The sequence below is a fragment of the Panthera pardus genome, unplaced genomic scaffold, assembly GCF_024362965.1.
Source record: "Panthera pardus isolate Hobbes unplaced genomic scaffold, ASM2436296v1 HiC_scaffold_15, whole genome shotgun sequence".
NCBI lineage: Eukaryota > Metazoa > Chordata > Mammalia > Carnivora > Felidae > Panthera > Panthera pardus.
The window spans coordinates 24000543-24026741 of NW_026526710.1; the positions used below are offsets into that span (position 1 = coordinate 24000543).

At 41.2% G+C, this 26199-nt stretch overlaps 1 protein-coding gene and 1 long non-coding RNA gene across 2 annotated transcripts in view; both read right to left on the minus strand.

Annotated features, from left to right (window-relative positions):
* Nucleotides 1–25887, minus strand: part of MAPK1 (mitogen-activated protein kinase 1) — a 106740-nt gene extending 80853 nt beyond the window's left edge. The window contains exon 1 of the mRNA XM_019437396.2: nucleotides 25546–25887. Within this exon, the coding sequence (XP_019292941.1) occupies nucleotides 25546–25664 (119 nt within the window). The 5' untranslated portion in view covers nucleotides 25665–25887. The remainder of the gene's footprint in view (nucleotides 1–25545) is intronic.
* LOC128777045 (uncharacterized) lies at nucleotides 21462–25534 on the minus strand. The gene is made up of 2 exons (XR_008422197.1): nucleotides 23345–25534; nucleotides 21462–23264 (listed from the first exon to the last, which is right to left on the minus strand). It is a non-coding gene; the product is annotated as an uncharacterized LOC128777045 (long non-coding RNA).
* Nucleotides 25888–26199: the final 312 nt, after the last annotated feature.

Below are 26199 nucleotides of genomic sequence, written 5' to 3' on the forward strand. Positions count from 1 at the left end.
CGGTCCGTGAGTTTGAGCCCCGCGTCGGGTTCTGTGCTGACAGCTCAGAGTCTGGAGCCTGTTTCAGATTCTCTGTCTCCCTCTCTCTCTGACCCTCCCCCATTCATGCTCTGTCTCTCTCTGTCTCAAAAATAAATAAATGTTAAAAAAAAAAAAATTAAGTTCAAGTTTCTGCCTTAAAGTCCCTAAGGCAGAAAATGTACTAAACAAGCTTGGAGCATCTCATAGTTAAGAAAGTAAGGTGCTTAAAAAAAAAAAAAAAAGAAATATGTCAAAGGGAAATAGGAACCAACTGAAAGAGATTCCCATGCCCAAAGCTGCCAACAATATGAGAACAAAATAAGCAAAGTAGCATTACATTATAACCCAAAATGTGAAACAGCCATGAGCCCATACTGATATAAATGGGGAGAATAGACAAACCTCTTAAGCAGAATTCCAAATAATTTATGTAAATATCCCACTTTAAAAAAAAAAAAATTTTTTTTAACGTTTATTTATTTTTGAGACAGAGAGAGACAGAGTATGAACGGGGGAGGGTCAAAGAGAGAGAGAGACACAGAATCTGAAACAGGCTCCAGGCTCCGAGCTGTCAGCACAGAGCCCGATGCAGGGCTTGAACTCACAGACTGCAAGATCATGACCTGAGCCGAAGTCGGCCGCTTAACTGACTGAGCCACCCAGGTGCCCCTAAATATCCCACTTTCAATGAGGTAGAGCAATACTTCCACTCCTTAAGTGTGAGATACACTTAATGACTTGCTCCCAAGGAGTATATTATAGAAAGGAGGGAAAAATAATTTTATGATGGAGACCCTTGACAATACCTCAGTCGAACATGGCACTTTATTTTTGTGGTCTTCCTCCCCAAAATCCATTACCCCAGTCTAATCATGACAAAAACATCAGATAAATCCCAACTGAAGGAGAGTTTACAAAATATCTGACCAGAGGGAAGCTGGCTGGCTCAGTCAGTGCAGCATGTGACTAACTCTTCATCTCAGGGTTGTAAATTCAAGCCCCATGTTGGGTGTAGAGAGTACTCAAAAATAAAATCTTAAAAAAAAAAAAATACAAAAACATCTGACCAGTACTCCCCTAAACAGTCATGGTCATCAAAAACAAAGAAAAGTCTAAGAAACTGTCACAACCCAGAGAAACCTAAGGAGACATGACAAATATACTGTGGTGCCCTGATGGGATCCTGGAACAGAAAAAGAACCTTAGGTAAAAACTCAGGGAAAATGAATGAAAGAAGAGCTTTAGTTAACATATCAGTATAGATTCTTTTTTTTTTTTTTTAATGTTTATTTTTGAGAGACAGAGAGACAGAGACAGAAACAGAGAGCTAGCCAGGGAGGGGCAGACAGAGGGAGACACAGAATCTGAAGCAGGCTCCAGGCTCTGAGCTGTCCACACAGAGCCCGACGCGGGGCTTGAACCCATGAACTGTGAGATCATGGCCTGAGCCGAAGTCAGACGCTTAACCGACTGAGCCACCCAGGCACCCCTTGATTCTTTTAACTGTAACAAAAGTACCATACAAATATGAAATGTTAATAAAACGGGGAACTGAGTGTCGTGGAGTATATGGGAAAATTCTGTACGATCTTCATAATTTTTCTGTAATTCTAAAACTATCTTTTTAAAAAGTTCAGTCCTTGGGGCGCCTGGGTGGCTCAGTCGGTTTAATGTCCGACTTCAACTCAGGTCATGATCTCGCGGTCCGTGAGTTCGAGCCCTGCGTCGGGCTCTGGGCTGATGGCTTGGAGCCTGCAGCCTGCTTTGCATTCTGTGTCTCCCTCTCTCTCTGCCCCTCCCCCGTTCATGCTCTGTCTCTCTCTGTCTCAAAAATAAATAAACGTTAAAAAGTCCTTTTTATTTAATATTTAAACATATTGCTTTGTAATGCATGAATGATATGGTTTTAAAATTTTGACCGTTTTCAAAGAATGTTTAGTGGCTTAGAAAATACATCATGTTGGGGCCCCTGGATGGCTCAGTCAGTTAAGTGTCTGATTCTTGATTTCAGCTCAGGTCAAAATCTCATGATACATGAGTTCGAGCCCCAAATTGGGCTCTGCGCTGACAGTGTGGAGTCTGCTTGGGATTTTCTCTCTCCCTCTCCCCTGCTCACATACTCTCTCTCTCTCTCTCTCAAAATAAATAAACTTGAAGAGAAGAGAAGAGAAGAGAAGAGAAGAGAAGAGAAGAGAAGAGAAGAGAAGAGAAGAGGGAAGAGAAAAGAAAAGAGAAAAGAAAAGAAAAGAGAACAGAAAAGAAAGGAATATCACATTGTGTGGAAGAGTCAGGACACCAAACTATATACAACTGACCCTTGAACATGGATTTGAACTGCATGGCTCCATTTACTTGTAAAATTTTTAAATGTTTATTTACTTTTGAGAGAGAGAAAAAGAGAGAAAGAGAGAGAGAGAGAGAGAGAGAGAGAGAGAGAAGAGGGGGAGGGGGGGAGGGGCAAAAAGAGGGGGACAGAGGATCTGAAGCAGGCTCTGTGCTGACACAAGAGAACTCACAAACCGTGAGATCATGACCTGAGCTGAAGTTAAATACTTAATCTATTGAGCCACTCAGGTGCCCCCATATGAATTTTTTTAATGCAGTATAGTACCGTACATGTATTTTCTCTTATTTATGACTTTAACATTCTTTTCTCCAGCTTACTTTATTGTAAGTATACAGTATATAATACGTATAATATACAAAATATGTATTAACTTTATATTATTGGCAAGGGGACCAGTCAACAGTAAAATTACTAATTAAAAGTTTTGGGGAAGTCAAAAGTTATATGCAGATTTGACTATGTGAAAGATTGGTAATCCTAACCCCCATATTGTTCAAAAGTCAACTGTAACATAATCCCAATTTTAATAGGAAAAAAGGTGTGAAGATGTTGACAGCAGGTATCTCTGGATGGTAGCATTACAGGTGAAATTTTTTGGGTGTATGTGCCTTTCTGTATTTTGAGATTTTCTATAATAAAGAGCTGACACAATCCTCAAATCATATTATTTGGGAATAACAAATTGTACTAAGTTCTGAAGACGTGAACATTCATTAGTTCTTAGCTAAAATCCCCAGAATCAGAGGGGTTTTAGAATTCAGTACTTTTCGGAATTTACAAAGGTAATAGAGTGCATATAGATGCAGCATACGAAACCCCTGGCAAGGTCTGGTGTCACATCCAGCAGTCCAATACTGATATTTCTGCAGCATACTATATGAACAATTACACTGAATGGGAAAAATAAATAAATAGCCTCATGATAGTTCAGTTCAGGTTTTACACTGAAGGAGTTACAAAAGAAATCCACAAGGTGCCTGGGTGGCTCTGTCAGTTAAGTATCCAACTCTTGATTTCAGCTCAGGTCATGATCTCATGGTTTGTGAATTTGAGCCCTGCATCAGGCTCTGCGCTGCTGGTGAGGAGCCTGCTTGGGATTCTCTCTCTGCCCCTCCCCCTCTCACAAGTAGGCGCGTGCGCACATGCACGCGCACTCTCTCAAAATGAATAAATTAACATTTTTTAAGAATTAAAAAAAAATTAGGGTGTCTGGGTGGCTCAGTCAGTTAAGCGTCTGACTTCAGCTCAGGTCATAATCTCGCAGTTCTTGAGTTTGAGCCCCGCATGGGGCTCTGTGCTGACAGCTCAGAGCCTGGAGCCTGCTTCAGATTCTGTGTGTGTGTGTGTGTGTGTGTGTGTGTGTGTGTGTGTGTGTGTGTGTCTGCCCCTCCCCCGCTCACACTCTCTCTCTCTCAAAAATAAATGTTAAAAAAAATTTTTTAAAAAGGAAAAAAGGAAGAAAGGAAGGAAGGAAGGAGAGATGGAAGGTAGGAAGGAAGGAAAGGAAAGGAAAGGAAAGGAAAGGAAAGGAAAGGAAAGGAAAGGAAAGGAAAGGAAAGGAAAGGAAAGGAAGGAGGAGGTGGGTAGAGTGCTGCTATGCCTTCCCAGGCTACATCATAAAAAGGTACTCTCTCTGGGGAGGGCCTGGCCAACTACAATGCAGTGAGGACACTCAAGCAACCTATAAAGAGGCCTCCCCGAGGAGAAACTGAGGCCTAACTCCCTGTCCCCCTACAAGTAACAACTTGTCAGCCTTGTGAATCAGAAGCAGATCCCCTAGCCCCAAGGCAAGCCTTCAGATATCTGTAGCCCCAGCTAAGATCTTGGGTGCAAAGTCATGAATCCCTGAGCCAGAAATGTCCAGCGAGGCCCACTCCTCAATCCCTGATCCACAGAAAATGTGTAGTAACAAATATTTGCTGTTTTAAGTCACTAAATTATAGGGCATTTATCACATAGCATTAGATTAGCAATACAGCAATGGAATGAGAACAAGATAATGGAAAACTTTGTAAGTGTCATGTGGTCTGGAAAAGGAATGGAATATGAAAACTACCCAAAAACTTCTTCCCTCCAGAAATAGAGCATTAACAGCACTGCAAAGCCACAGGATCAATTACAGAAAAATGACGAAAGTTCTTTCCTAGGTTGTCAGTAGTATGCTTCAAAAAGTAAAATAATATTGGGGCACCTGGGTGGCTCTGTCAGTTAAGCATCTGACTTTGGCTCAGGTCATGATCTCGTGGTTCGTGGGTTTGAGCCCCGCATCAGGCTCTGTGTTGACAGCTCAGAGCCTGGAGCCTGTTTCAGATTCTGTGTCTCCCTCTCTCTCTCTGCCCCTCCTCCTCTTATGCTCTGTCTCTCAAAAATAAATATACATTTAGAAAGAATTTTTTAAGTAAAATATTAAACTACAGACATGCACAATATGGATGATTCTTACAATGCTGAATTAAAGAAACTAAACACGGGGCACCTGGGTGGCTCAGTCGGTTAAGCGGCCGACTTCGGCTCAGGTCATGATCTCGCGGTCCGTGAGTTCGAGCCCCGCGTCGGGCTCTGTGCTGACAGCTCGGAGCCTGGAGCCTGTTTCAGATTCTGTGTCTCCCTCTCTCTGACCCTCCCCTGTTCATGCTCTGTCTCTCCCTGTCTCAAAAATAAATAAAACGTTTAAAAAAAAAATTTTTTTTTAAATAAAAAAAAATAAAGAAACTAAACATAAAAGAAAACATGCTGTAAGATTCATTTACATAAAGTACAAAACCAGGCAAACTCATCTACATGTTAGAAGTCAGGATAATGGCCATGCTGGTGAGTGAGGAGTGGGTAGTGACTGAAAGGAAGAACAAGGCAGGCCTCTGCTTGTTGTTTCCTGATCTGAGTACTAATTACCTAGGTGTGTTCAGTTTGCAAAAACTCATTGGGCTGAACAATTAAGATACATGCAGCACTTGGCTAACTGTGTATTTTAATAAACCATCTTTGGGGAAAAAAAAACACCTCTGACCAGATATTATTTATTATTGCTACTAGGAATAATAACTGAACCCGTAATTAATGCTCTTCTTCAGCTACAGGCTTCTCCTAAAAAGCCTGACTACAAAGAAATTTGATAGTTTCATCATATGCATTAAAACCATTAAAAAAAAAAATCAAGTTCATACTCCAGGAACAAGAAGAATCTGAGACAATTTAGGGAAGAAAGTAGTACCTCTCTCCACCTCCACCCCAATGCCTGCTCCCCACCCCCACGAATAAAGCAGGCTGGGCTTTCCCCTACCCTCTCAATGCATACGATCCTCTGGGTACTTACTACCCTCTCCCTCTACCCCATTAAGCGATAATAAAGAACTTGAGGGTGATGCCCACCTCCTCCATGCTCAGGGAGACTGTAAGTCCTGAAGGCTCCATCACAAGACTGAGGAAAATGGAAAATTCTAGGATTTATGAGTATCAGAGTATTTATGAAGATGGTCTGAATAATTGGAAAATTTATCATGAGGTCTTTTAAAATTCCATTAAAAACCTAAGGAATAAAAATAAAATATTCCTGGGGCACCTGGGTGGCTCAGCTGGTTAAGTGTGTGACTTCAGCTCAGCTCATAATCTCACAGTTCTTGAGTTCGAGCCCCATGATTGGCTCTGTGCTGACAGCTCAGAGCCTGGAGCCTGCTTCAGATTCTGTGTCTCCCTCTCTCTCTCCCCTCCCCTGCTCATGCCTTGTCTGTCTCTCAAAAATAAATACGCATTAAAAAAAAATTTTAATAGGGGCGCCTGGGTGGCTCAGTCGGTTAAGCGTCTGACTTCAGCTCAGGTCATGATCTCACAGTCCGTGAGTTCGAGCCCCGCGTCGGGCTCTGGGCTGATGGCTCAGAGCCTGGAGCCTGCTTCCGAGTCTCCCTCTCTCTCTTCCCCTCCCCTGTTCATGCTCTCTCTCTCTCAAAAATAAATAACGTTAAAAAAAAATTTAATAAATAAAATAGTCTTTATCTTTCAATGTAGAATATCATCAATTAATTAACAACGGTGATACTGTATGACCATTAGTTTAAGAAGTACTTTTATAATTGTCTATGAACAAAGGGCGTACTAGGGAACACACACACTCATACACACAGACTTCAAATTGTAAGCTCCCTACTTTATTTACTAAAGGCCCCTCTGAGGTAAGGGTTGTGCCTGACCCCTATTTTTAGCCCAGCAAATGCTTACCACTATTTACCGGAAGAGCCACTCCCACTTAGCTGTCAAATATCCACTGCTCACTGAAAACACACCACACATACAGGGTACAAACCCATCAAAACAAGCTCCCCAGCTCACACCAATTAGGATGGCTACTCTCAAAAAAAAAAACAAATACAAAAACAAAAACAAAACAGAAAATAAGTGATGGTGAAAATGTGGAGAAATCAGAACCCTTGGATGGGAATGTAAAATGGTGCAAGATGCTCTGAAAAACAGTACAGTGGTTCCTCAAACATTAAACCTAGAAGTATGGTATGATGTGGCAATTCCCACTTCTGGCTACACATCCAAGAAAAACTGAAAGCAGGGTCTTACAGAGATACCTGTACATCCATGTTAAAAGTAGCATTATTGATGCACGACAGCCAAAAGTGTGCAATCCAAGTGTGCATGAATGGATGAAATGGATAACAAAGAAGGAAATCCTGCCATCTGCAACAACATGGAAGAACCTTGAGGACATCTCACTTCTATGAGGTAACCAGAGTAGTAAAATTCATTGAGACAGAAATTTAGAATGGTGGTTGCCAGGGGCTAGGAGAAGGGGAGAATGGAGTTGTTTAATGGGCAGAGTTTCAGTTTTGCAAGATGAGAAAGTTCTACAGATCTGTTCCTACAACAATGGGAATACACTTGCACTGAATTGTACACTCAAAATGGTTAAGACGGTAAATTATATCATGTGCGTTTTACCACAGTTAAAAAAATTTATTTTAAATCCTCCAAACCAACCTTATAAGATTATCTACTTATACAGATGCCCAATCTGTACCCCCTAGTCTTCATCTCAATGCTTTATTCTCTAGTCTCATATTGGGATGCAAGAAAAACTGCTCTTAGGATTACACAGTGACTTAGTTGATGTAGTCATTTCAGCACTCATAAGACAGGATCTCTGTTTCACTAAAAAGTGAAATGAGACTCTGAGAAGTTAAATGCTGTGCTCTAAGTCATCCAACTATTAGTACCAGAGCTGAGATTTTAAATGAAGTTCCTAAACTGATAAATGAGACATGTTCCTGCTGCTCTTAAAGAGGCTTATAGTTTAGTGAGGAATTTATTTCTTCCATCAATTCAGGTATTCAAATAATATAGGGAAATGAAGAGAAATGGAGAAGGTGGAAAATATGAGGGCAGCACAGAGCAGAGCTAGTCAGCCTCAATGTTCCATCACTGGTACTGTTACATCTGGCTGATTCAACAAATATTTGCTGAGCACCTACTACGTGCAATGTTTTAGGTGCTGGGGATATATCAGGGAACAAAGGCCTAAATCTCAAGGAGTAGAGCAAGTCCACTGAGTCATCTCTAGCTGACTTTCCAGCACAAAACAGCTGTCTCAAATGTTCTTCACACTTTCGAAGCCTCTGACCCTCATGTGTCGCACCCTTGACGGGCACCAACCTTACATCCTACTTGACTAAGAAGCTAAGGCCACCTGGCAAAAAATCCCCTACATATACTCAATTTGGCATGGTTTTACAGTGATGTCTGTTCCCATAGTATCCTTCTCTTAAGCTAAGAAGACCTCCTCTAACCTTCCCATCTGTGATCTCACAACATGCACAACTGCACCAGAGACAATGGAGGTGCAATACCAATTAAAGGCCTGCTCCTTCTTCCTTCCCTGGGGCCTTCTTCCCACAAATATCCCTTCTTCTAACACTGCCAAACTAGCTAGCAGAAAATAGATGACAAGATGATGTTCACTACAGAATTTAAATCTGTGAAAGAGAATCAAAAAGACTCCATCAAGAGCATGAAAAGGCAACTCTCGGAATGGAGAAGGTATCTGCAATACATAATTCTAAAAAGACTCATGTCCATGACCTATAAAGAACTCCTATTATTTATTAAAGACTGAAATCTCACCTGAACACTTCACAAGAAGACTGTCAAAAGTTTTGCTAATATAGTCATAAAGTAATATGAAGAGCTAAAATCATCCAGGGAAATGGCAAACAAAATCCACAATTCACACCCACCAGAATGGCTAAAACTAAGGTAGAAAATATCAAATGTTTTTGAAGATATGGAGCAGTCTGAACTGTAATACACTGCTAGTGGGTGTGAATATGATTTAACCCCTTTGGAAAATTGTATGGCAACATCCACTAAAGTGGAACCTATGTATACATACCCTGTGCACAGCCATTCTGCTCTTAGGTATACACCCAACAGAAATGTACACACATGCTCATCAAAACATACTGCACTAGAATGCTTATGATAGCACCACTAATAATGGTCAAAAACTGGGAACAATCCAAATGAGTATTAACCAGTACTTAGGATGAGTTACTATGGTATAAGTCATACCATGGAATACTAATACTAATGAGAATGAACAATTCACAACTACAAAAACATGACACTGAATAAAAGAAGCCAGATACAAAAGAAAACAAATATGTTGTATGATTCATGTGAGGTACGAAATAAACTGAATCTACGCTACACATCAGAATAGACGTTACTATGGAGAATGATGGGAAGGGAGTTCAAGGGGGAGCTTCTGAGTTGCTGGGGTTCTGACTGTTGATCTGGGCACTAGTTATTTACATGAGTGTAGTTTGTGAAAATTTACCAAGCTATAAGCTTATGATATGTACACTTTTCTAAATGTTTATTATACTTCAATTGAAGTAAAAAATATAAAGGGGGGAAATGCTGAAAAGAATAATTATCACAAAACTGAGGATAGTGGTGAACTTCAGAATGGGATTTGATAAGTCACTTCTAAGGTACCGATGATGTTTGGGGCACCTGTGTGGCTCAGCCGATTAAGCATCTGACTTCAACTCAGGTCATGATTTCATGGTTCATCAGTTTGAGTCCCAAGTCGGGCTCTGTGCTGACAGCTTGGAGCCTGGGGCCTGCTTCAGATTCTGTGTCTCCCTCTCTCTCTGCCCCTCCCCTGCAGGCACGCATGCACATGTGTGCTCTCTCTCTCCCTCAAAAATAAATTAACATTTTAAAAATTTTTTAAAAAGAAAAGAAAGGTAAAGTAATCCCAATGCTATCTCAGAACACAGAAAAAACTTCCAAATTCACTTTATGAAGAAAGTATAAGAGTAAACCCTACACCTGTCAAAAGATTGCACAAATATATAGACTAGTATCATTTATGAATATCAACACAAAATCTTCAAACATTAGCAAACAAAATCCAACAGCATATTATACAAAATAATACAATATAACCAAGTACAATTTATTCCAAGAATGTAAGGAAGGTTCAATATAAGGAAATCTATTAATATGATCCTCATATTAGTAATGGTAATGAGAAAAAAATCATATGATCATCTTCATGGGAGGCAGAAAATACATTTGACAAAATTCACTCATTTACGTTAAAAAAATCAACCAAAATAGGAAGTGACAGATACTTTCTTAACGTAAATGAAATACACCTCAGTCCAATGCTAGCATCTTACTTAGTAGGGAAACATGAGGCTTTCCTGCTCTAGTCAGAAACCATGAAAGGCCAAAATATTATCCAATTTACATTTTTATAGATTAGCATTAAATTCTAGGATGCTACACAAATTTACCAGTTCTTGGTAACATTCTGCTACATTCTGCCTGCTGGGGTAACCAGAAACAATTCTTGAAGTTTCTCTAAAACTTCGGCCTTTTTATGAATATTTCTGTCTTACACTTTCTTGGTGGCAGGAAATAAATGGCTCTTCCTAGCAGTTATGTCAGAGTGACAATCACAAATGTTCTTTCTTTCCAGCTCCTTCTGGACTAAAGAAAGAATTTACAACACTTCCAAAGAATATCACTTTTATCATCATGTGGATGGTAAGTAATCAGAGTTGTCCTGAAAGGATGCTCAAAAACATCAGCAAAATATATGACAGGTGGAATGGCCCAACAAGAGGATGAATGCTTCTCACGACAGCTCTAGATAGATGAATCTAGTGTTGCTGTCAACTGGTTTTTCACTGATCTGAAACATAACATCAAATATTTTTATATGCCTCTATGGTATTGCAAAACTTACAGGAAAAGATTACATTGATCTTTAAAAAAAAATCTGCTTCGGGGAGACTGGGTGGCTCAGTCACTTAAGCATCAGACTCCTGATTTCAGACCAGGACATAATCTCACGGTGGTGGGATCATGGAGTCAAGCCCTGCACTGGACTCTGTGCTGAGCATGAAGCCTGCCTGGAATTCTCTCTCTCCCTCTCTCTCTCTGCCACTCCCCTGTTCACATGCATGGACACTTTCTCTCTCTCAAAATAAATAAATAAACTTAAAAAAATAAAAATAAAATAAAAACACATGTGAAAAATCTAATCACTTGAGGTAAACCAGTACTTTGGTACAGTGTAGGAAGTTCCAACTTAAGAGCACAGAACAGGGGTGCCTGGGTGGCTCAGTCATCAGTTGGGCGTCTGACTTCGGCTCGTGGGTTCGAGTCCTGTGTCGGGCTCTGTGCTGACAGCTTGGAGCCTGCTTCAGAATCTGTGTCTCCTCCTCTCTGCCCCTCATGCTCATACTCTGTCTCTCAATAATAAACGCTATTTTTTTTTTTAAAGCACAGAACATAATCATTTCCTCAAGCGTTTGTGAGCTTTTAATATTAAATTATTTTGTTAGTTTTTAATAGGAAGTTCCCCCAGTTTTTTTTTTAATTTTTAATGCTTATTTTTGAGAGAGAGTGCAAGTGGAGGAGGGGCAGAGAAAGAGGGAGACACAGAATCCGAAGCAGGCTCCAGACTCTGAGCTGTCAGTATAGAGCCCAACACATGAACTCACGAGACGTGAGATCATGACCTGACGACCTGAGCCAAAGTTGGATGCCCAACAGACTGAGTCACCCAAGGCCCCCCCTCCCCGGTTTTTGTTTTTAAGTTTATTTATTCTGAGAGAGAATGCATGTGAGCATGCGCACACACAAGCATGAGCGTGCACTTAGGGGAGGGGCAGAGAGACAGAGACAGAGACAGAGACAGAGACAGAGAGAATCCCAAGCAGGCTCTGCCCTGCCAGCACCAGCATGGATGCAGGGCTCAAACTCACAAATGCACAAACCACAGGATCATGACCTGAGCCAAAACCAGAGTCAGACGCTTAACCAAATGAACCCCCAGGCACCCCTCCCCATTGTTTTAGATCTCAGTAATGACTACCCAGAGGTTTCTCAGGTAAGCCACACTAAAATGGATAGCTTTCCAGTAACGGAAATAAATAATCCATACACGATACCTCTTTATATATGTGTACATATGTATGCATATATACACATGACCATACACATGTGCACACACGCTAATTTCATGTAATGTCTCTGCGGGCAATGACAACATTAGAGCTGGAAGGGACTTTAGAGATTTTACCTAAGCACTTAATTTTCAGATAACAAAAACCAAAACCCGCAGAAGCAAAGTGACCAGCATAAGCCCATGAAACATGTCAACAATGGCAGGGATGGAGGGAGTCTCAGGTCCCCTGACACCCAGGCCAATGTTCTTTCACTTGCCTCAAAGATGCCTTTTGTGACTTCTCCCAAATTTCAACACACCCTCGTACAAGCACCTTTCTGGGACCCAAAAACAACTCTTTAGTGAAAAGGAACTAAATCTTAAACTACAGAAAAATTGTAAACATAGTTCATCAAACTTTTACTCTCTGAAGCATCTGAAAGTCTGTTAATAATATGATGCCTCATTACCCCCTTATTAGGGGGTATTTAGTGTGTATTTCCTACAAACAAAACGAGACCATTTTCCCACATAATCATAATGCAAATACCAAAATTGTTAACACTGGCACATTATTACAATCTAGTCTTCAGGCCCCCATTCAATTGTGCCAACTGAGACTCATGAATCACATTTAGCTGTCACACCTCGACTCCATCAGTCTGGAACAATTCCTCAGTTTTTTCTTGACTTTCATGACCTTGACATGAAAATTACAGGCAGTTATTTTGTAGAATATCCCTAACCTAGGGTTTTTCTGGTGTTGCCTCATGATTAGATTTGGATTATGCTTCAAATTCTTGGCTGTTCCTATTCTGAAGGAAAACATGGAGGGTGCTGAGCTCTATATCTCAAAACCAAGTCAGAGATGGGTTTTTTTTTTTAATGGGCAAAAGTTAAGACAAGACACTTCACCAAAGAATAGATATAACTGGTTGGTTGATATGCACAGGAAAAAAATCATCATTAATCATGAGGAAAATGCAAATTAAAATTATTATGCAATACCACTTATAAACTCACTAGATGGGATACAATCAAAAAAGATGGACTAAACCAAGTGTTGGTAAGGCTGTGAAGAACTGGAATGCCTCATATATCACTGATGGAAATGTAAAATGGTATAGATGCTTTGGAAAATAGTCTGGTGGTTTCTTAAAAAATAAAAACACTATTTTCAAAAGTGTCAAGGCATTGGAGCCAAAGGAAGTCCGAGGAAATGCTCCAGCCTTAAGACGACCAAAGAGACAGGACAACTAAATGAAACACAGATTGCTGAATAGCGTTTGAAGAGGAGGAAGTAATAATGTGTCATTGTTAATTTCCTGATGGTGGTGACTGGCTATGTTACAGTTATGTAGGAGATATTTCATTTGGTAAAAATACACATTGAAGTGTTCTGGTGACATGAGGCACTGTATGCATCAACAATTTACTCTCAAATAGGGCAGGGAAAAGGCTTTTTTGTATTGTCTTCATAATATTTCTATACATTTCATATTGTTAAAAAAGTTGTTAAGGGGCACCTGGGTCGCTCAGTTGGTTAAGCATCTGACTTCGGCTCAGGTCATAATCTTGCAGTTCATGAGTTCGAGCCCTGCATCGGCTCTGTGCTGACAGCTCAGAGCCTGGAGCTGGCTTTGGATCCTGTGTCTCCCTCTCTCTCTGCCCCTAACCCACTTGCAGTCTGTCTCTCTCAAAAATAAATAAACATTTAAAAAAATTAGGGGCACCTGGGTGGCTCAGTTCATTGGGTGTCCGACTTCGGCTCAGGTCATGATCTCAGGGCTTGTGAGTTTGAGCCCTGCATCAGGATCTGTGCTGACAGCTCAGAGCCTGGACCCTGCTTCAGATTCTGTGTCCCTCTCTCACTCTGCCCCTCCCCTGCTCATGCTCTGTATCTCTTTTAAGAATAAATAAAACATTTTTAAAAATTTAATTAAAAAATAAAATTAAAAAGTTGTTAAATGTAAAAAATTGTGTTAAATGTGTAGCATTAAAAATGCTCAAAATTATTCTGTTACAGAAAAAAAATGCCTTCCTCTTTCCATTCTATACTCTTTAAAGACTTTTTTTTTTGAAATGTTTGTTTATTTTTCAAAGAGAGAGACGGAGCATGAAAGGGAGAGGGGCAGGGAGAGAAAGACACACAGAATCTGAAGCAAAGTCCAGGCTCCGAGTTGTCAGCAGACAGAGCCCAATGCAGGGCCCCAAGCCCTAGAGCCAGGAGATCATGACCTGAGCCGAAGTCTGATGCCCAACCGTCTGAGCCACCCAGGCACCCTCCACTCTATACTCTTAACCCATTTTATAAAAGTTTTCTTCATACTACTCACCAGTAAGTGAAACATTATGCGCTTGTGACAGTCTACCTTCTCTACTAAAAAGCAAACTCAAGATCAGGGACTAAGTTTTGTTCACCACACTATTCTCAGTACCTAGAATAGTGACGAGTACACAGGGTATTCATATTTGTTCAATGATTTAATTTGTAATTTTATTATGGTTTAAAATAAAATCACTATTATCCCCTCCCCTACATATACACATTGCTTGCCCTATGGCCCATCAGCTCCACTTCTAAGTAACCAAGAGAAATAAAAGCCAAATGTCCACACAGAAACACAGATGAATGTATAGCAGCATTATCCATAATAGACAAAACCCAAAAACATTCCACATTTCCATAATCTAGTATATCCATCCAATTAATTACTATTTAATGACAAAAGGCAATCAACTACAGATTCTGGGAAGGACATGGATGAATTTCAAAACCTGTTTAAGAAAACACCAGATACAAAAAACTGTATCTTGCATGATTCCATTTTCATGAAAGTTCAAGGACAGGCAAAACAGAAAGCAGATCAGGAATTGTCTGGAGGTGGTAGTAGGAGTGGGAACTGACTGCAAATGACAAGAGGGAACTTTTTGTAATGATGGAAATGTTCTAAAGCTGGATTGCAGTGATGGCTGTACAACTTAGTTAATTTACTAAAAATTATTGAACTGAACACTTAATTTTAGGATATGTTGATATAGCTATTTTAAAATAAAAGGCAGACAGCTAGAGAAGCTTCCTTTTGCTTGCTATTTGGACAATTTTTAAAAAATCAATGTCATATTAAGTGATGGATAAGGCTATGTGCTGTAAGGAGGGATATAAGCATTTTAAAAGAGCTTGTTGGGGTGCCTGGATGGCTCAGCTGGTTAAGTGTTCAACTCTTGGTCTCAATTCAGGTCACGATTTTCCAGTTTGTGAGATCGAGCCCCAAGCTGAGCTCTGCACTAACAGTACGGAACCTGTTTGGGATTCTCTCTCTGCTACTCCCATGCTCATGCTCACTCTCTCACACACGCTCTCAGAGTAAATAAACTTTAAAAAATAGATGAGAGCTTGTTTAGCCAAATTAAGGTCCAAACTACAAAATGTAAGACCCTGATAATTAGTAGGAGCTGCAATTTTCATTTTCTGTCCATTTGTTTGACTCTTCAGGTTGTCCTTAAAGGGAATTCTCAATATCTGTATTAGACTCATACCTGGCCACCCTTCCAGCACACTAGCAGGAGGCTCTAAGGGTACTTAGGCTTGGAAAAACCACCTCATTAATGCTAGTAATTGAAATAACCTTACAAATTACAACTACAGAGTTTGAATTTGTGTAGATGATCCTGACTGGTTAAGAAACTATTAATATTCTTGGTTAGGATACCCCACCAACTTTTTAGTTGTCACTCAGTTTTATTTCTTACAACAAAATATGATTCTTAAATAGAACAATTATGCTATGGCTTCAAATTCTCAAAAATTATTTTAGGGGACATATGTAATAAGAAACACTTATGTTCTGCTTAGTATAGAAAAGAAGCACTTAGTATAGAAAGTGCTTTCTTTTCATTTAATAGAAAGAATAACCCACTTAAAAAATTGGTTTGTGCATTCAGCTTCCCAAATGCAGAAAAACAGGAAGGCCATTTAAAATTAAATGACATATGGGGCGCCTGGGTGGCTCAGTCGGTTAAGCGTCCGACTTCAGCTCAGGTCACGATCTCGCGGTCTGTGGGTTCGAGCCCCGCATCAGGCTCTGGGCTGATGGCTCAGAGCCTGGAGCCCGCTTCCAATTCTGTGTCTCCCTCTCTCTCTCTGCCCCTCCCCCGTTCATTCTCTGTCTCTCTCTGTCTCAAAAATAAATAAACGTTAAAAAAAAAAAAATTAAAAAGAAAATAAAATTAAATGACATATCTAGTGACTTAAAAAAAAGTATTTTAGACTTGTGTTGGGGATAAATGCTATAAAAAGAAATTAAGGAAAACTCACTGGAAAGAAGTTAACACCAAGGCCCTGACCAGGCCTCTCTTGTAACCCTCTCTTCAAGCCACTCCCATTCCACCAGGCATCCCACACACTGTAAGCTCCCTGGGCCACATGTTTATTTCACTGATGTACCCACAAAACTACAACATGTCTAGTGCATATGTTATTTGTTGAGTTAATTATAACTAGGAAGCCTAGATGGGAGTTAGCTGCTCAGCACAGAATGATTTTATAACAGTACTTTTACTATATTACTCAGTAATTTATTTCCTTACCTGCCTGCCCCAAACACTAGTATAACATTTTTGAGGGAGATCAAGGAACATGGCTCAGGGCCTGGCACATAAGATGCTCTCTGGTCATTCAATCAAACAGGACAGGAGAGGCATATGCCCAAGATCACACAACTGGAACCTGATAGACCCAAAGTCTAACCATTTTATTTCTGCATGAGTTGCTTTATACTCCACGAGACTGAGTGAGGTGAGAGAGGATCCAGGTCTTACCAGGTCCATTTACTTCAAGGGAATAACAATTAGAGCATTAACCAGGTATGAGCACTCAGCATTTCACCTACATACTTCATTTAATCCTCATGACACTGAGGAATACAACACTACCCCCTTTCTACAGATAAGGAAAACAAGACTCAAGTTGGATAACCTACAGCAGTCACATATCTAAGTAGTAAAACCCATGCTCTTACATGCTCCATCATACAGCCTTCCAGAAAAAAAGTTAAACCTTGGGAGGAAGCCTGTGGCCAAAGATCAGAATGCTGGCCTCAGACAATCTGGTCAAGAAGTCACTCAGCAGATGTTGTTTCTTAGCTGTTTACTTTATTGTTAGGCTGCATAACTCATACATGTGTTACATGTTATATATGTATCAAATATTAAATAAATTTTAAAGATACCACCCAGTTTAGGGGCCACCCCTATAATGCCAGATATAGAAAAATAAAAGAACTCTAAAAGCAACCCAAAGCCCTCCTTCTGCTTCAACTACTTCTCCCTCTCCTCTCTTCCCTTCCTTCCCCACAGGCTCCAAAAAGCAGGGAAAAATTCCAGCCTGGAGAAGAGCAGGGGAAACAGCACCAAGAACTAACCTGGCAAGTTAGCACTCAATAAGAGGCATCTTTTGACTACCCCCACCTCATACCTCATACCTTAGAGAAGTCCAGCCTTTTCAAATGATTCCACCAGCTGACTGGACCAGAGGTGGACACCATCCCAAACTGGATCAGATTCTCTACCCCAGGAATTAGATTTAGAGTGCTCTCACCCTCTAGTTGTCAATGTACTAAAGACACATACCTTGGGGGGCGCCTGGGTGGCTCAGTCGGTTAAGCGGCCGACTTCGGCTCAGGTCATGATCTCGTGGTCTGTGAGTTTGAGCCCCGCGTCAGGCTCTGTGCTGACAGCTCAGAGCCTGGAGACTGTTTCAGATTCTGTGTCTCCCTCTCTCTGACCCTCCCCATTCATGCTCTGTCTCTCTCTGTCTCAAAAATAAATAAACGTTAAAAAAAAAAATTAAAAAATAATAAAAAATAAAAAAATAAAGACACATACCTTGGGGAACCAAGGGTAAGCTCTCTTCTGCCAAATGCATGGGGATGTGTTGAAAAAGGAAAAAAAAATCTCTGTGCAGAGACGAAGGGTGCAAGTTGATTTTGTAAATGTCAAGAGAGAAGGAGGTAGGTACGCTGGTCTATTTTCTAGTTCCTGGTTACAACCATACTTGAAGCTTTAACTGCACTTCCTATCCCTGAAATACCATAAGAAAGAGCCCTGAATCTTAATCACAAGTTCCATTTCTACAGTCATTTTCTATGAGACAGTGCATGAAACACTCCAGCACCTTACACTACCTTTCAATTAGCTAGCTCCAAGTTGTTCTTCAGGTCCCAACTTAAACACCACTTCTTCCAGGAAATCTTCCCAGACTATTCAAAACATTTTAGCTCCACCTTTTATACACCCCGGTGGCACTGTGCACCTCATCATACTCGGTGTTATTCCTTTCCTGTGGGACTATAAACACCACAGAGTAAAACCACCTCTTCTGTTCAACACTTTGATCCTAATGCCTAGCACATAGGCCAGGTACACACTTAATAACATCATTAAGTGAATGGAAATCAAGAAACTGGTAGACGTAGGTAGAAAGGGTGAGAAGAAATCAACACTAACCTCCTGATAAAAAAGTTTGACCCCACCTCCCTCATCCTTTCCAAGTATCCAGTTTTTCCCTTTTCTACCTCCCTACAGCCCCAAGTTAGCTCTGACAATTACCATTTTATACTTCGGTGCCAATGCATTCAGGAACCGGGGCTGTAGGAAGTATGTTTCCAGATAGCTTGGTATAACAGAGTAAAATCTATCAAAAAAAAACAAAAACAAAAAACAAAAAAAGTCACAGATTTGGGGGTCTAGATAAATCTCAATTCCACTATATATATATTGGCTGTGAACCCTGGACAAGTTACATGAAATCTGGTTTCTTCATCTATAAAATAAAAAAAATATCTATTACCTCAAAGATGAGAAAGAAAATGAACTTGAAACCACAGTACCTAAAACAAGGCAGGCTTGTGCAGGTCCCTACCCCCACACCCTACTTCCCAGCTCCTACTGGCCATGGGTTCAAAACACATACACTGTCCTAAGAATCTGAAAAGTGCCTTGGAGAATCCCTGCTGGCTTTCCAATGCGAGGGAGGCCCAAGTAGTGAAAGAGAAACAAAAGGGAAGAAATAGCATCTCAGGGTTAGGTAGGTGGGTACAGTGAACTGGATACAGGGTGAAGTAGCTCTGGATGTTTGTTGGGGAATCAGTTCTTTTTTAATTAGTAGGTACCTTATTGTGAACAAAATGGAAAATATTATATGGTTCCTGGGAAAACTGGGACGCTTTTTGTAAAAATGTTCTCATAAATACTTGATAATGAAAAACAAATTAAATTCATGGAAATGGTTTATCAGTTATAGCTAACCACAGGAATTCTACACTTTTTTTTTTCTTTTTTAAAGAGAGAGAGGGTGAGAGAGAATCCCAAGCAGGCTCCAAACAGCAGCACTTGATGCGGGACTCAAACTCCCAAATCATGAGATCATGACCTGAGCCAAAACCGAGTCAGAAGCTCAACCAACTGAACCACCAAGGCACCTGAAGAATTCTACACAATAGGGATGCTATTAATATCAAAATCAATTTTGTTGAATAGCTTGGAAGTACTCAAAACTTTCAAAAACACTGAATTTTCTGTTGCTCATGTAAACTGGTGTACTCAGATATTTGAGCTCCCAAAAGTATCCAAGAGATTTCTTCATTAAAAGTTAACAGATTAGCATCCCAGTGGCTCAGTAAGTTGAGCATCCAACTTCAGCTCAGGTCATGATCTCATGGCTCATGAGTTCAAGCCCTGCATCAGGCTCTGTGCTGATGGCATGGAGCCTGCTTTGGTTCTTCTGTCCCCCTCTCTCTGCCCTTCCCTGCTTGCTCACTCTCTCTCAAAATAAATAAATAAATAAATAAATAGATAAATAAATAAATCTTTAAAGAAAAAAAAGAAGGTTAACAGAGGCTGCTGGCTGACTCAGTTGGTAGAGCATGTGACTCCTGATTTTGGGGTCGTGAGTTCAAGCCCCATGTTGGGTGCAGAGATTACTTAAAAATAAAATTAAAAAAAAAATTAACAATTGAGGTACCAGGGTGGCCCAGTCAGTTAAGTGTCCAACTTCAGCTCAGGTCATGATCTCACAGTTTTTGGGTTCAAGCCCCACGTTGGTCGGGTTCTGTGCTAACAGCTCAAAGCCAGGAACCTGCTTTGGATTCTGTGTCTCCCTTTCTTTCTGCCCCTCCCCTGCTCATGCTCTGTCTGTCTCTCTCCCTCTCAAAAATAAACACTTAAAAAAAATTAACAATTAACAAGCAAAACTAAGAATCTGATCCCAGATCCATTTGTCTTGAGCTTCAATAAATGATATACACTACTGCTAGTCTTGCCTTTCAAACAGGTAGTACAAGTGACCTACCAGAGTTTTAGGAAGGGAGGGAGTGCTAACAGCAGACAGCAGTAAGGGTATGTTTATGGAGGAGATGAGCCTTAGAGGAAGTCAGGACTTGAACAGGGCCCGATGTTTTGCAAAGGTTGGAGGGATATACTGCTAGCATCCTGACAGGACAATTCTCCTGCACAGGGACTGTACCACGCACTGTAGGTCGTTTAGCATACCTGCCTCCACCACTACAAATGGAAGGCCTATAACACTCCCCAATCAATGTAACAACCAAAAAAAAAACCAAAGCAAAACAAAACCCAAAGACATTTCAAAATACCCCTGGAAAGGGGATAAAAGTCATACCCACTGAGTAACCCTAGATAAGCAGAAAGAAAAGAGAGTAAGCAGAGCAGGTAGAAAGCATAAAAAAGACAAAGAGGGGAACATAATTCACAAAATTTGAGGAGGAACTGGCAGAGACAAGACTATCCTTTAATGACTCTCACTTAACAAATGAAACTGAACTCCTCAGTAAACAATGTCCTTCAGGACTTGACCCTGCCCATCCCACTGTCTCAACTTCAGCTTTCTCCTTAAGGCACCCTATACTCCTGCCATCCCAAACAACTTGTGGTTTTCCTGACCTAATGTGCTGCTTTTGCATGTACATTTTCCTTTACCTAGAATGCACATTCAAGGCGAAATCCTAATCATACATCAACACCCAGCTCAAAAGTCTGTGAAGCCATAGAAACAGCCCAACAGCTCCACATCACTCAGGCCTCCTTTTTCTCAAATCGTTACACATATTCTTTCTGAATGGACTGGTATACTCTGTATTACTGTTCAATTCCATACAACTATTTGGACTAAAAAGTACTACAGGGCAGAGACCATGGGAATCCTGGCACATAACAGGTGCTCAATAAATATTTTCTGAATTACCTTATGTGAAAGTTTTTAGAAAGGCTAAAAAGTGATACAAGCAAGGAGACAACAGGTATTTCCTGTTATTAAAAGCATATATTTTCTCATCTTTGATCTTTGGTGGCACATCATTTAGGAACCATACAGGCTGGAATGCTCTATCATTTCCTAGCTTTGTGTCCTTGGGCAAGTTAACTAACATCTCTCTGTCTCAAGTTTCCTCACTTTCATACAGAGCAACCACATTTGCAGTGTGGTTATGAGGATTAATTAATGTATACAAAACAAACAGAAAGTGCTGATTTAAACGGTGGTTCTACTAGTCTGCCATAATCAACAAGTTTTAGTAACACAGGATGTTAAACCATTAGATGATCACACTGAAATTTTGCTTGAATCTTTTTTTTTTTTTTTTAGGAGAGTAGAAAAATCAACAAGTCTAATAGCTTGTCTTCAAGCTGCATTGTTTGTCCTCTACAGTATTCAATGCCAATCCCTTATGACTACAGTCTCCCTTGGTTCCTGTGATGATGTGAATTCCTGGTTGTCCTGTCTCTGTAGCACACTTCCTCTGTCCTCTTCTGCAACTTGTCCTCTATTGACACCTAAAGTGAGGCACTTCTTTGACTCAGTTCTGACATATTTTTCTCATCTTATCCACTCTTAAAGTATCTCTATTTCAACTAGTATCTCTATGGAGGTGACCAGTATGATGTCTCAATCATATTCAGGAAGTATTTCAAACTCAACTTACTCAAAATACTTATCTTAGTTAATAAATGAACAAGCATGCACAGCTTCAATTTCTCCTCTGTCATACATTTTTTTTTTCTTTTTTTCTGATTCTTCTACGTCTCACCAGTCCTCAGATTCCTATTCCTTTGCCTATCTCTTAGTAATATTTGTCTGGGTTATCTTTGTCCTCAGTAGTTCTTCAACCTTTCTGGGACAACGGACCCCTTTGAAAACCTATTGAATGTAATGGATTGTTTACTAAAACGATGAATATACACATCTGCTTGCAATTTCACTTAATCAATGACCTCAAATAAGAATCTGTACTCATCCATGCAAGATTACTACTTACATAATTTTCACCTCCAGTTTCAACTTCCCTCTTCTAAATTTCAAGATGCCTTCTGGATATAGCCTAAATGGCCTACAGTCATCACAACTTAACAAGTCTGAACTCACTATTTCTCCCTAATAAGCCTGCTCTACCTCCAGTATTTCTCCTCTGATAATAGCACCACTATCCTCCCAGGCTCCCAGCCTAGAAGTCTTAGAATTAACAAATATGCCCATATGCAATCTCAGAAATCCTGGTCTCAGAAATCCCTCTTAAATCCAAAACCCATCTCTAAGACTCTTACCCTTTAAGACTGCATTATCCTTTACTTCTTCCCACACTTGCCATAATTCAGTCTTTCTATCTTACTTCAGAGAAGAGCCCACTATGGATTTTTTTTTTTTTGAAAGATTTTATTTTTAAGGAATCTCTACACCCAACATGGGGCTCAAACTTACAATCCTGAGATCAAGAGTTGCATGCTCTACCAACTGAGCCAGCTAGGCGCCCCATGGACTCAATCTTAATAAGGTCTCTCAACACCTCTGTTACCCTCCAATGCCACTTTATCACTTCACACCCAGGCAGTTACAATAGCCTAATTGATTCCCCCCACCAAATTTTTTTCTATCATTTCCATCAGTGTTGATCTATCTTCCCCAAAAAAATCTAAGAATTGACCATGTGACTGCCTGTTTTCAAAATCACTGATGCTTCTTCATTGCACAAATATACAAACTCAGTTTTGCCTTTAGAGTCCTCTACAGCTTGCCACCTAAATACTTTCCCAAGATTAGATTCCACAACTCAAACTGTCACTTGAGCCAATTATCCATCAAAATCATACCCACTCTTAAAGACCCAACTCAAACTCCACTCTGCATCTTTATACCCTCCATATAATGATTAGGAAAGGGCTCTGCACAAAAAAGGCAAAATTCCTAACTGCCTGAAAATCTTTAACTCTGTCGGGAAGTGTCACATTTTTTAAAATATCACTATTTAAATATTAACATTTCATTCAAGAAGCCCCCCATAAACAATCAACATTTATTAAATGCTAAGAATGTGCAATGCAGATTAAATTCTTATTTAGATGAGGATAAAAAGCTATAACCTGGACCCAGAATTATAATTCCAATTATACTTATATTTGGATTTTACTCAGGAAAGGAAAATTACAGTAAAAGCTATAACCTGGACCCAGAATTATAATTCCAATTATACTTATATTTGGATCTTACTCAGGAAAGGAAAATTACAGTAAAAAAATTACTTGGCATTAGGGGTGCCTGAGTGGTTCAGTCAGTTAAGAGTACAACTTCGGCTCAGGTCACAATCTCACAGTTTGTAGGTTCGAGCCCCACGTCCAGCTCTGTGCTGACATTTCAGAGTCTGAAGCCTGCTTAGGATACTATGTCTCCTCTCTCTCTGCCTTTCTCCTAGTTGCTCACGCATGCATGCTCGCTCTCTCTCTCTCTCTCAAAAATAAACAAACATCAAACAAATTTTTCAAAAAAAGTACTTGGCATCTCCTCTGACAGAAAGTCAAGTAAGTCTATGACAATGACAGAAATACTTACTATATGTAAGTTATCTTCAGACTGGTAAAAATCTTATCAAGAAAAAACAAAAAACAAAAAACCTTTCAAGTGAAGTGTCCTAAACCTAGATTTTTTCAGTCCATATTTTACATGTAGGATTTTTTAAAAGAGCCCAAGGACTTGATGGAAAATTCTGAGCTTCTCATGAGATGTGTTTACCAGCATACGTACCAGCAGGTGCAATAGCAATCAGATGTATGATAGAGAAGTGATGCTGTGGGCAGTACTTTGTTACCTTCTAGGGCATTATTTCTTTTGACCTGACCTAATTTAAATTCTCTTTTGGCTGCTAACTCTCTGAGTTCACTACTTTTCACAGGTGTATATGTGAAGCACTTTGATCCTCAAGAAAATGAAAACGGTCAAGATTCAATTAGACTTTTTTTTTTTAAGTCTTTCTAAGATACTTGTTAAAACATGCCCTTTATGGCATTTCTAAAATCACAATCACTCAAATTTGAATACAGTTCAAAAATATATTTACTTACAACAGTAATATATGCTAAAATTCTGAAGTTATTAATAACACCACTTAAGGACAGTAGGGTATAATAGAGCTGCAGCATTTGAAATAGGACCTCAGTCTACAATCTCAAGTCTGGACTCTACTTGTATGACCTAAGAATCTGCTTCACTTACAAATACTTTCTCACCTGAAAGAGGGATATCACCACCTTTTCCTCCTTCGAGGTGGCTGTTCAAATAAAATGAAATAATATACCTAGAAAAGCACTTGCCAAGTGTTCAATATATATTAGTTTACTTTTTCATTCAAAACAAAACACACTCACAAGAAGATTTAGGTGTAAGGGAGTCTACACTTCCATTAAGTCCTCATCACAAAACAATACAGCTAGTTCGAAGAACTACAAACGTTTCTGAGGGATATGGATCAAGATAAGGGAGGCTGCAAGTGATTCTACAAGAATTCCATTACGGGTGCATACATATTGACCACTAAAACATTAATAGGAAAAGTCCACAGCAATTGTGCTAAAACGTCTGAATACATTTCTGCTGGCAAGAGAACTCACTCGGGGTCAAGAAAAAAAAAAAAAAAGAGTCAGATCAGGCCCAACTCCAAACAACTCTAATAAATTAAGAGAGCGGAACTGGCTTATTCTTCATGAAACGCAAACAGTATGGGTATTAAAATCCATTTAAAAACTTCAAACTTAAAATATTTCATAACTAACACTGCTGCCACGAATGCTTTTTATAGAAAGCCTGCGCAGGAGAGCACCGTTAGCATCACCGAAAAAAAAAATTAACGAAAGTCGAGGGAAACGGGAGAGGGAAGATCATTACTTCGGCGTTCGGCACACATGCCGAGGCGAACCCCTTTCAAGACCGCGGCCAACACCACCGTCGACAAGCCTCTGAAGGAATTCCTGGCTTTACAATCGGATGTCAAAAAGAAGGCCACGATGCTAGCAAACTGGGAGGTGGAAGGGGATGAGGGACCGCTTCCGTTCCCTTCCCGGGGATCCTGGCTCTAAACTCGGCGCTGCGCCCGGATCTGGGGGTCCCCGGGTGCTGGCCTCCGCCCCCTACGCCCCTCCCCGCGACAATCGAAGGCCGGCCCGCGAACCGCCGCGAGCAACACCCAAACCTCGACAGTCTCGCGGGCCCCGCCTGAGGCCCCCGGCGCAGCGACCACAGTGAAGTCATGGATTGGGGTCGCAGCGGCGCCGGAGGCCGGGGCGCGGACGAGGCCGCGGCTGCGTCCGCTGCGTCCCCAGGCGGTGGGGTGGGCGGGCGTGGCCCGGCCTGCGAGCGGGCGTGGACACTCACCACACCATGCCGTAGGCGCCCTCGCCGATATACGAGAGGTTGGTGTAGCGCGGCCCCACGTCGAACACCTGCCCGCGGACCATCTCCGGGCCCGCGCCCGCCGCCGACGCCGCCGCCATGTTGGCTGCCGGGCCGCCGCCGCCGCCGCCTCCGCCGCGAAAGGCTCGACGTTCCGCGGCCGCCGCTCGGCCCACGCCGCGCCTCTCGGAGGGACCGCGCCGCTGCGGGTGCAGCTGCCGACGCTAACCGGGAAAGAGCAAGGAGGGAACCGTTTAGGAGAGCAACAGGGCCTACGGCCACTCGGACCGACTGCCTGCCTGACTGACTGACGGGCGGGCCGGCGGGCGGAGGGAGGGGCGAGCGCCGAGGAGGGCGCCGGGGCGGAGCGAAGAAACGTGTACGAGGATTGGCTCCCCCCGCCTCGGGGCGGGGCTGCAATGGCCAGCGGAAGCGGCGAGGTCTGGGCGGAGCACTGCGGCGGCAGAGTCACCGCCCTGCGTGGTCACGTGCGTTCGCGGGGGAGTTGGCGCGGGAGGCGGCCCTGGAGAAGCAGAAGGACACCGAGGCGTCAGGTTGGGGTGTATATCGCTGAACCGGAGAGACTGTCAGGGAAGGGAAAGCCCCGGAGCGGGGTACTGACTGAGTCAGGGAACG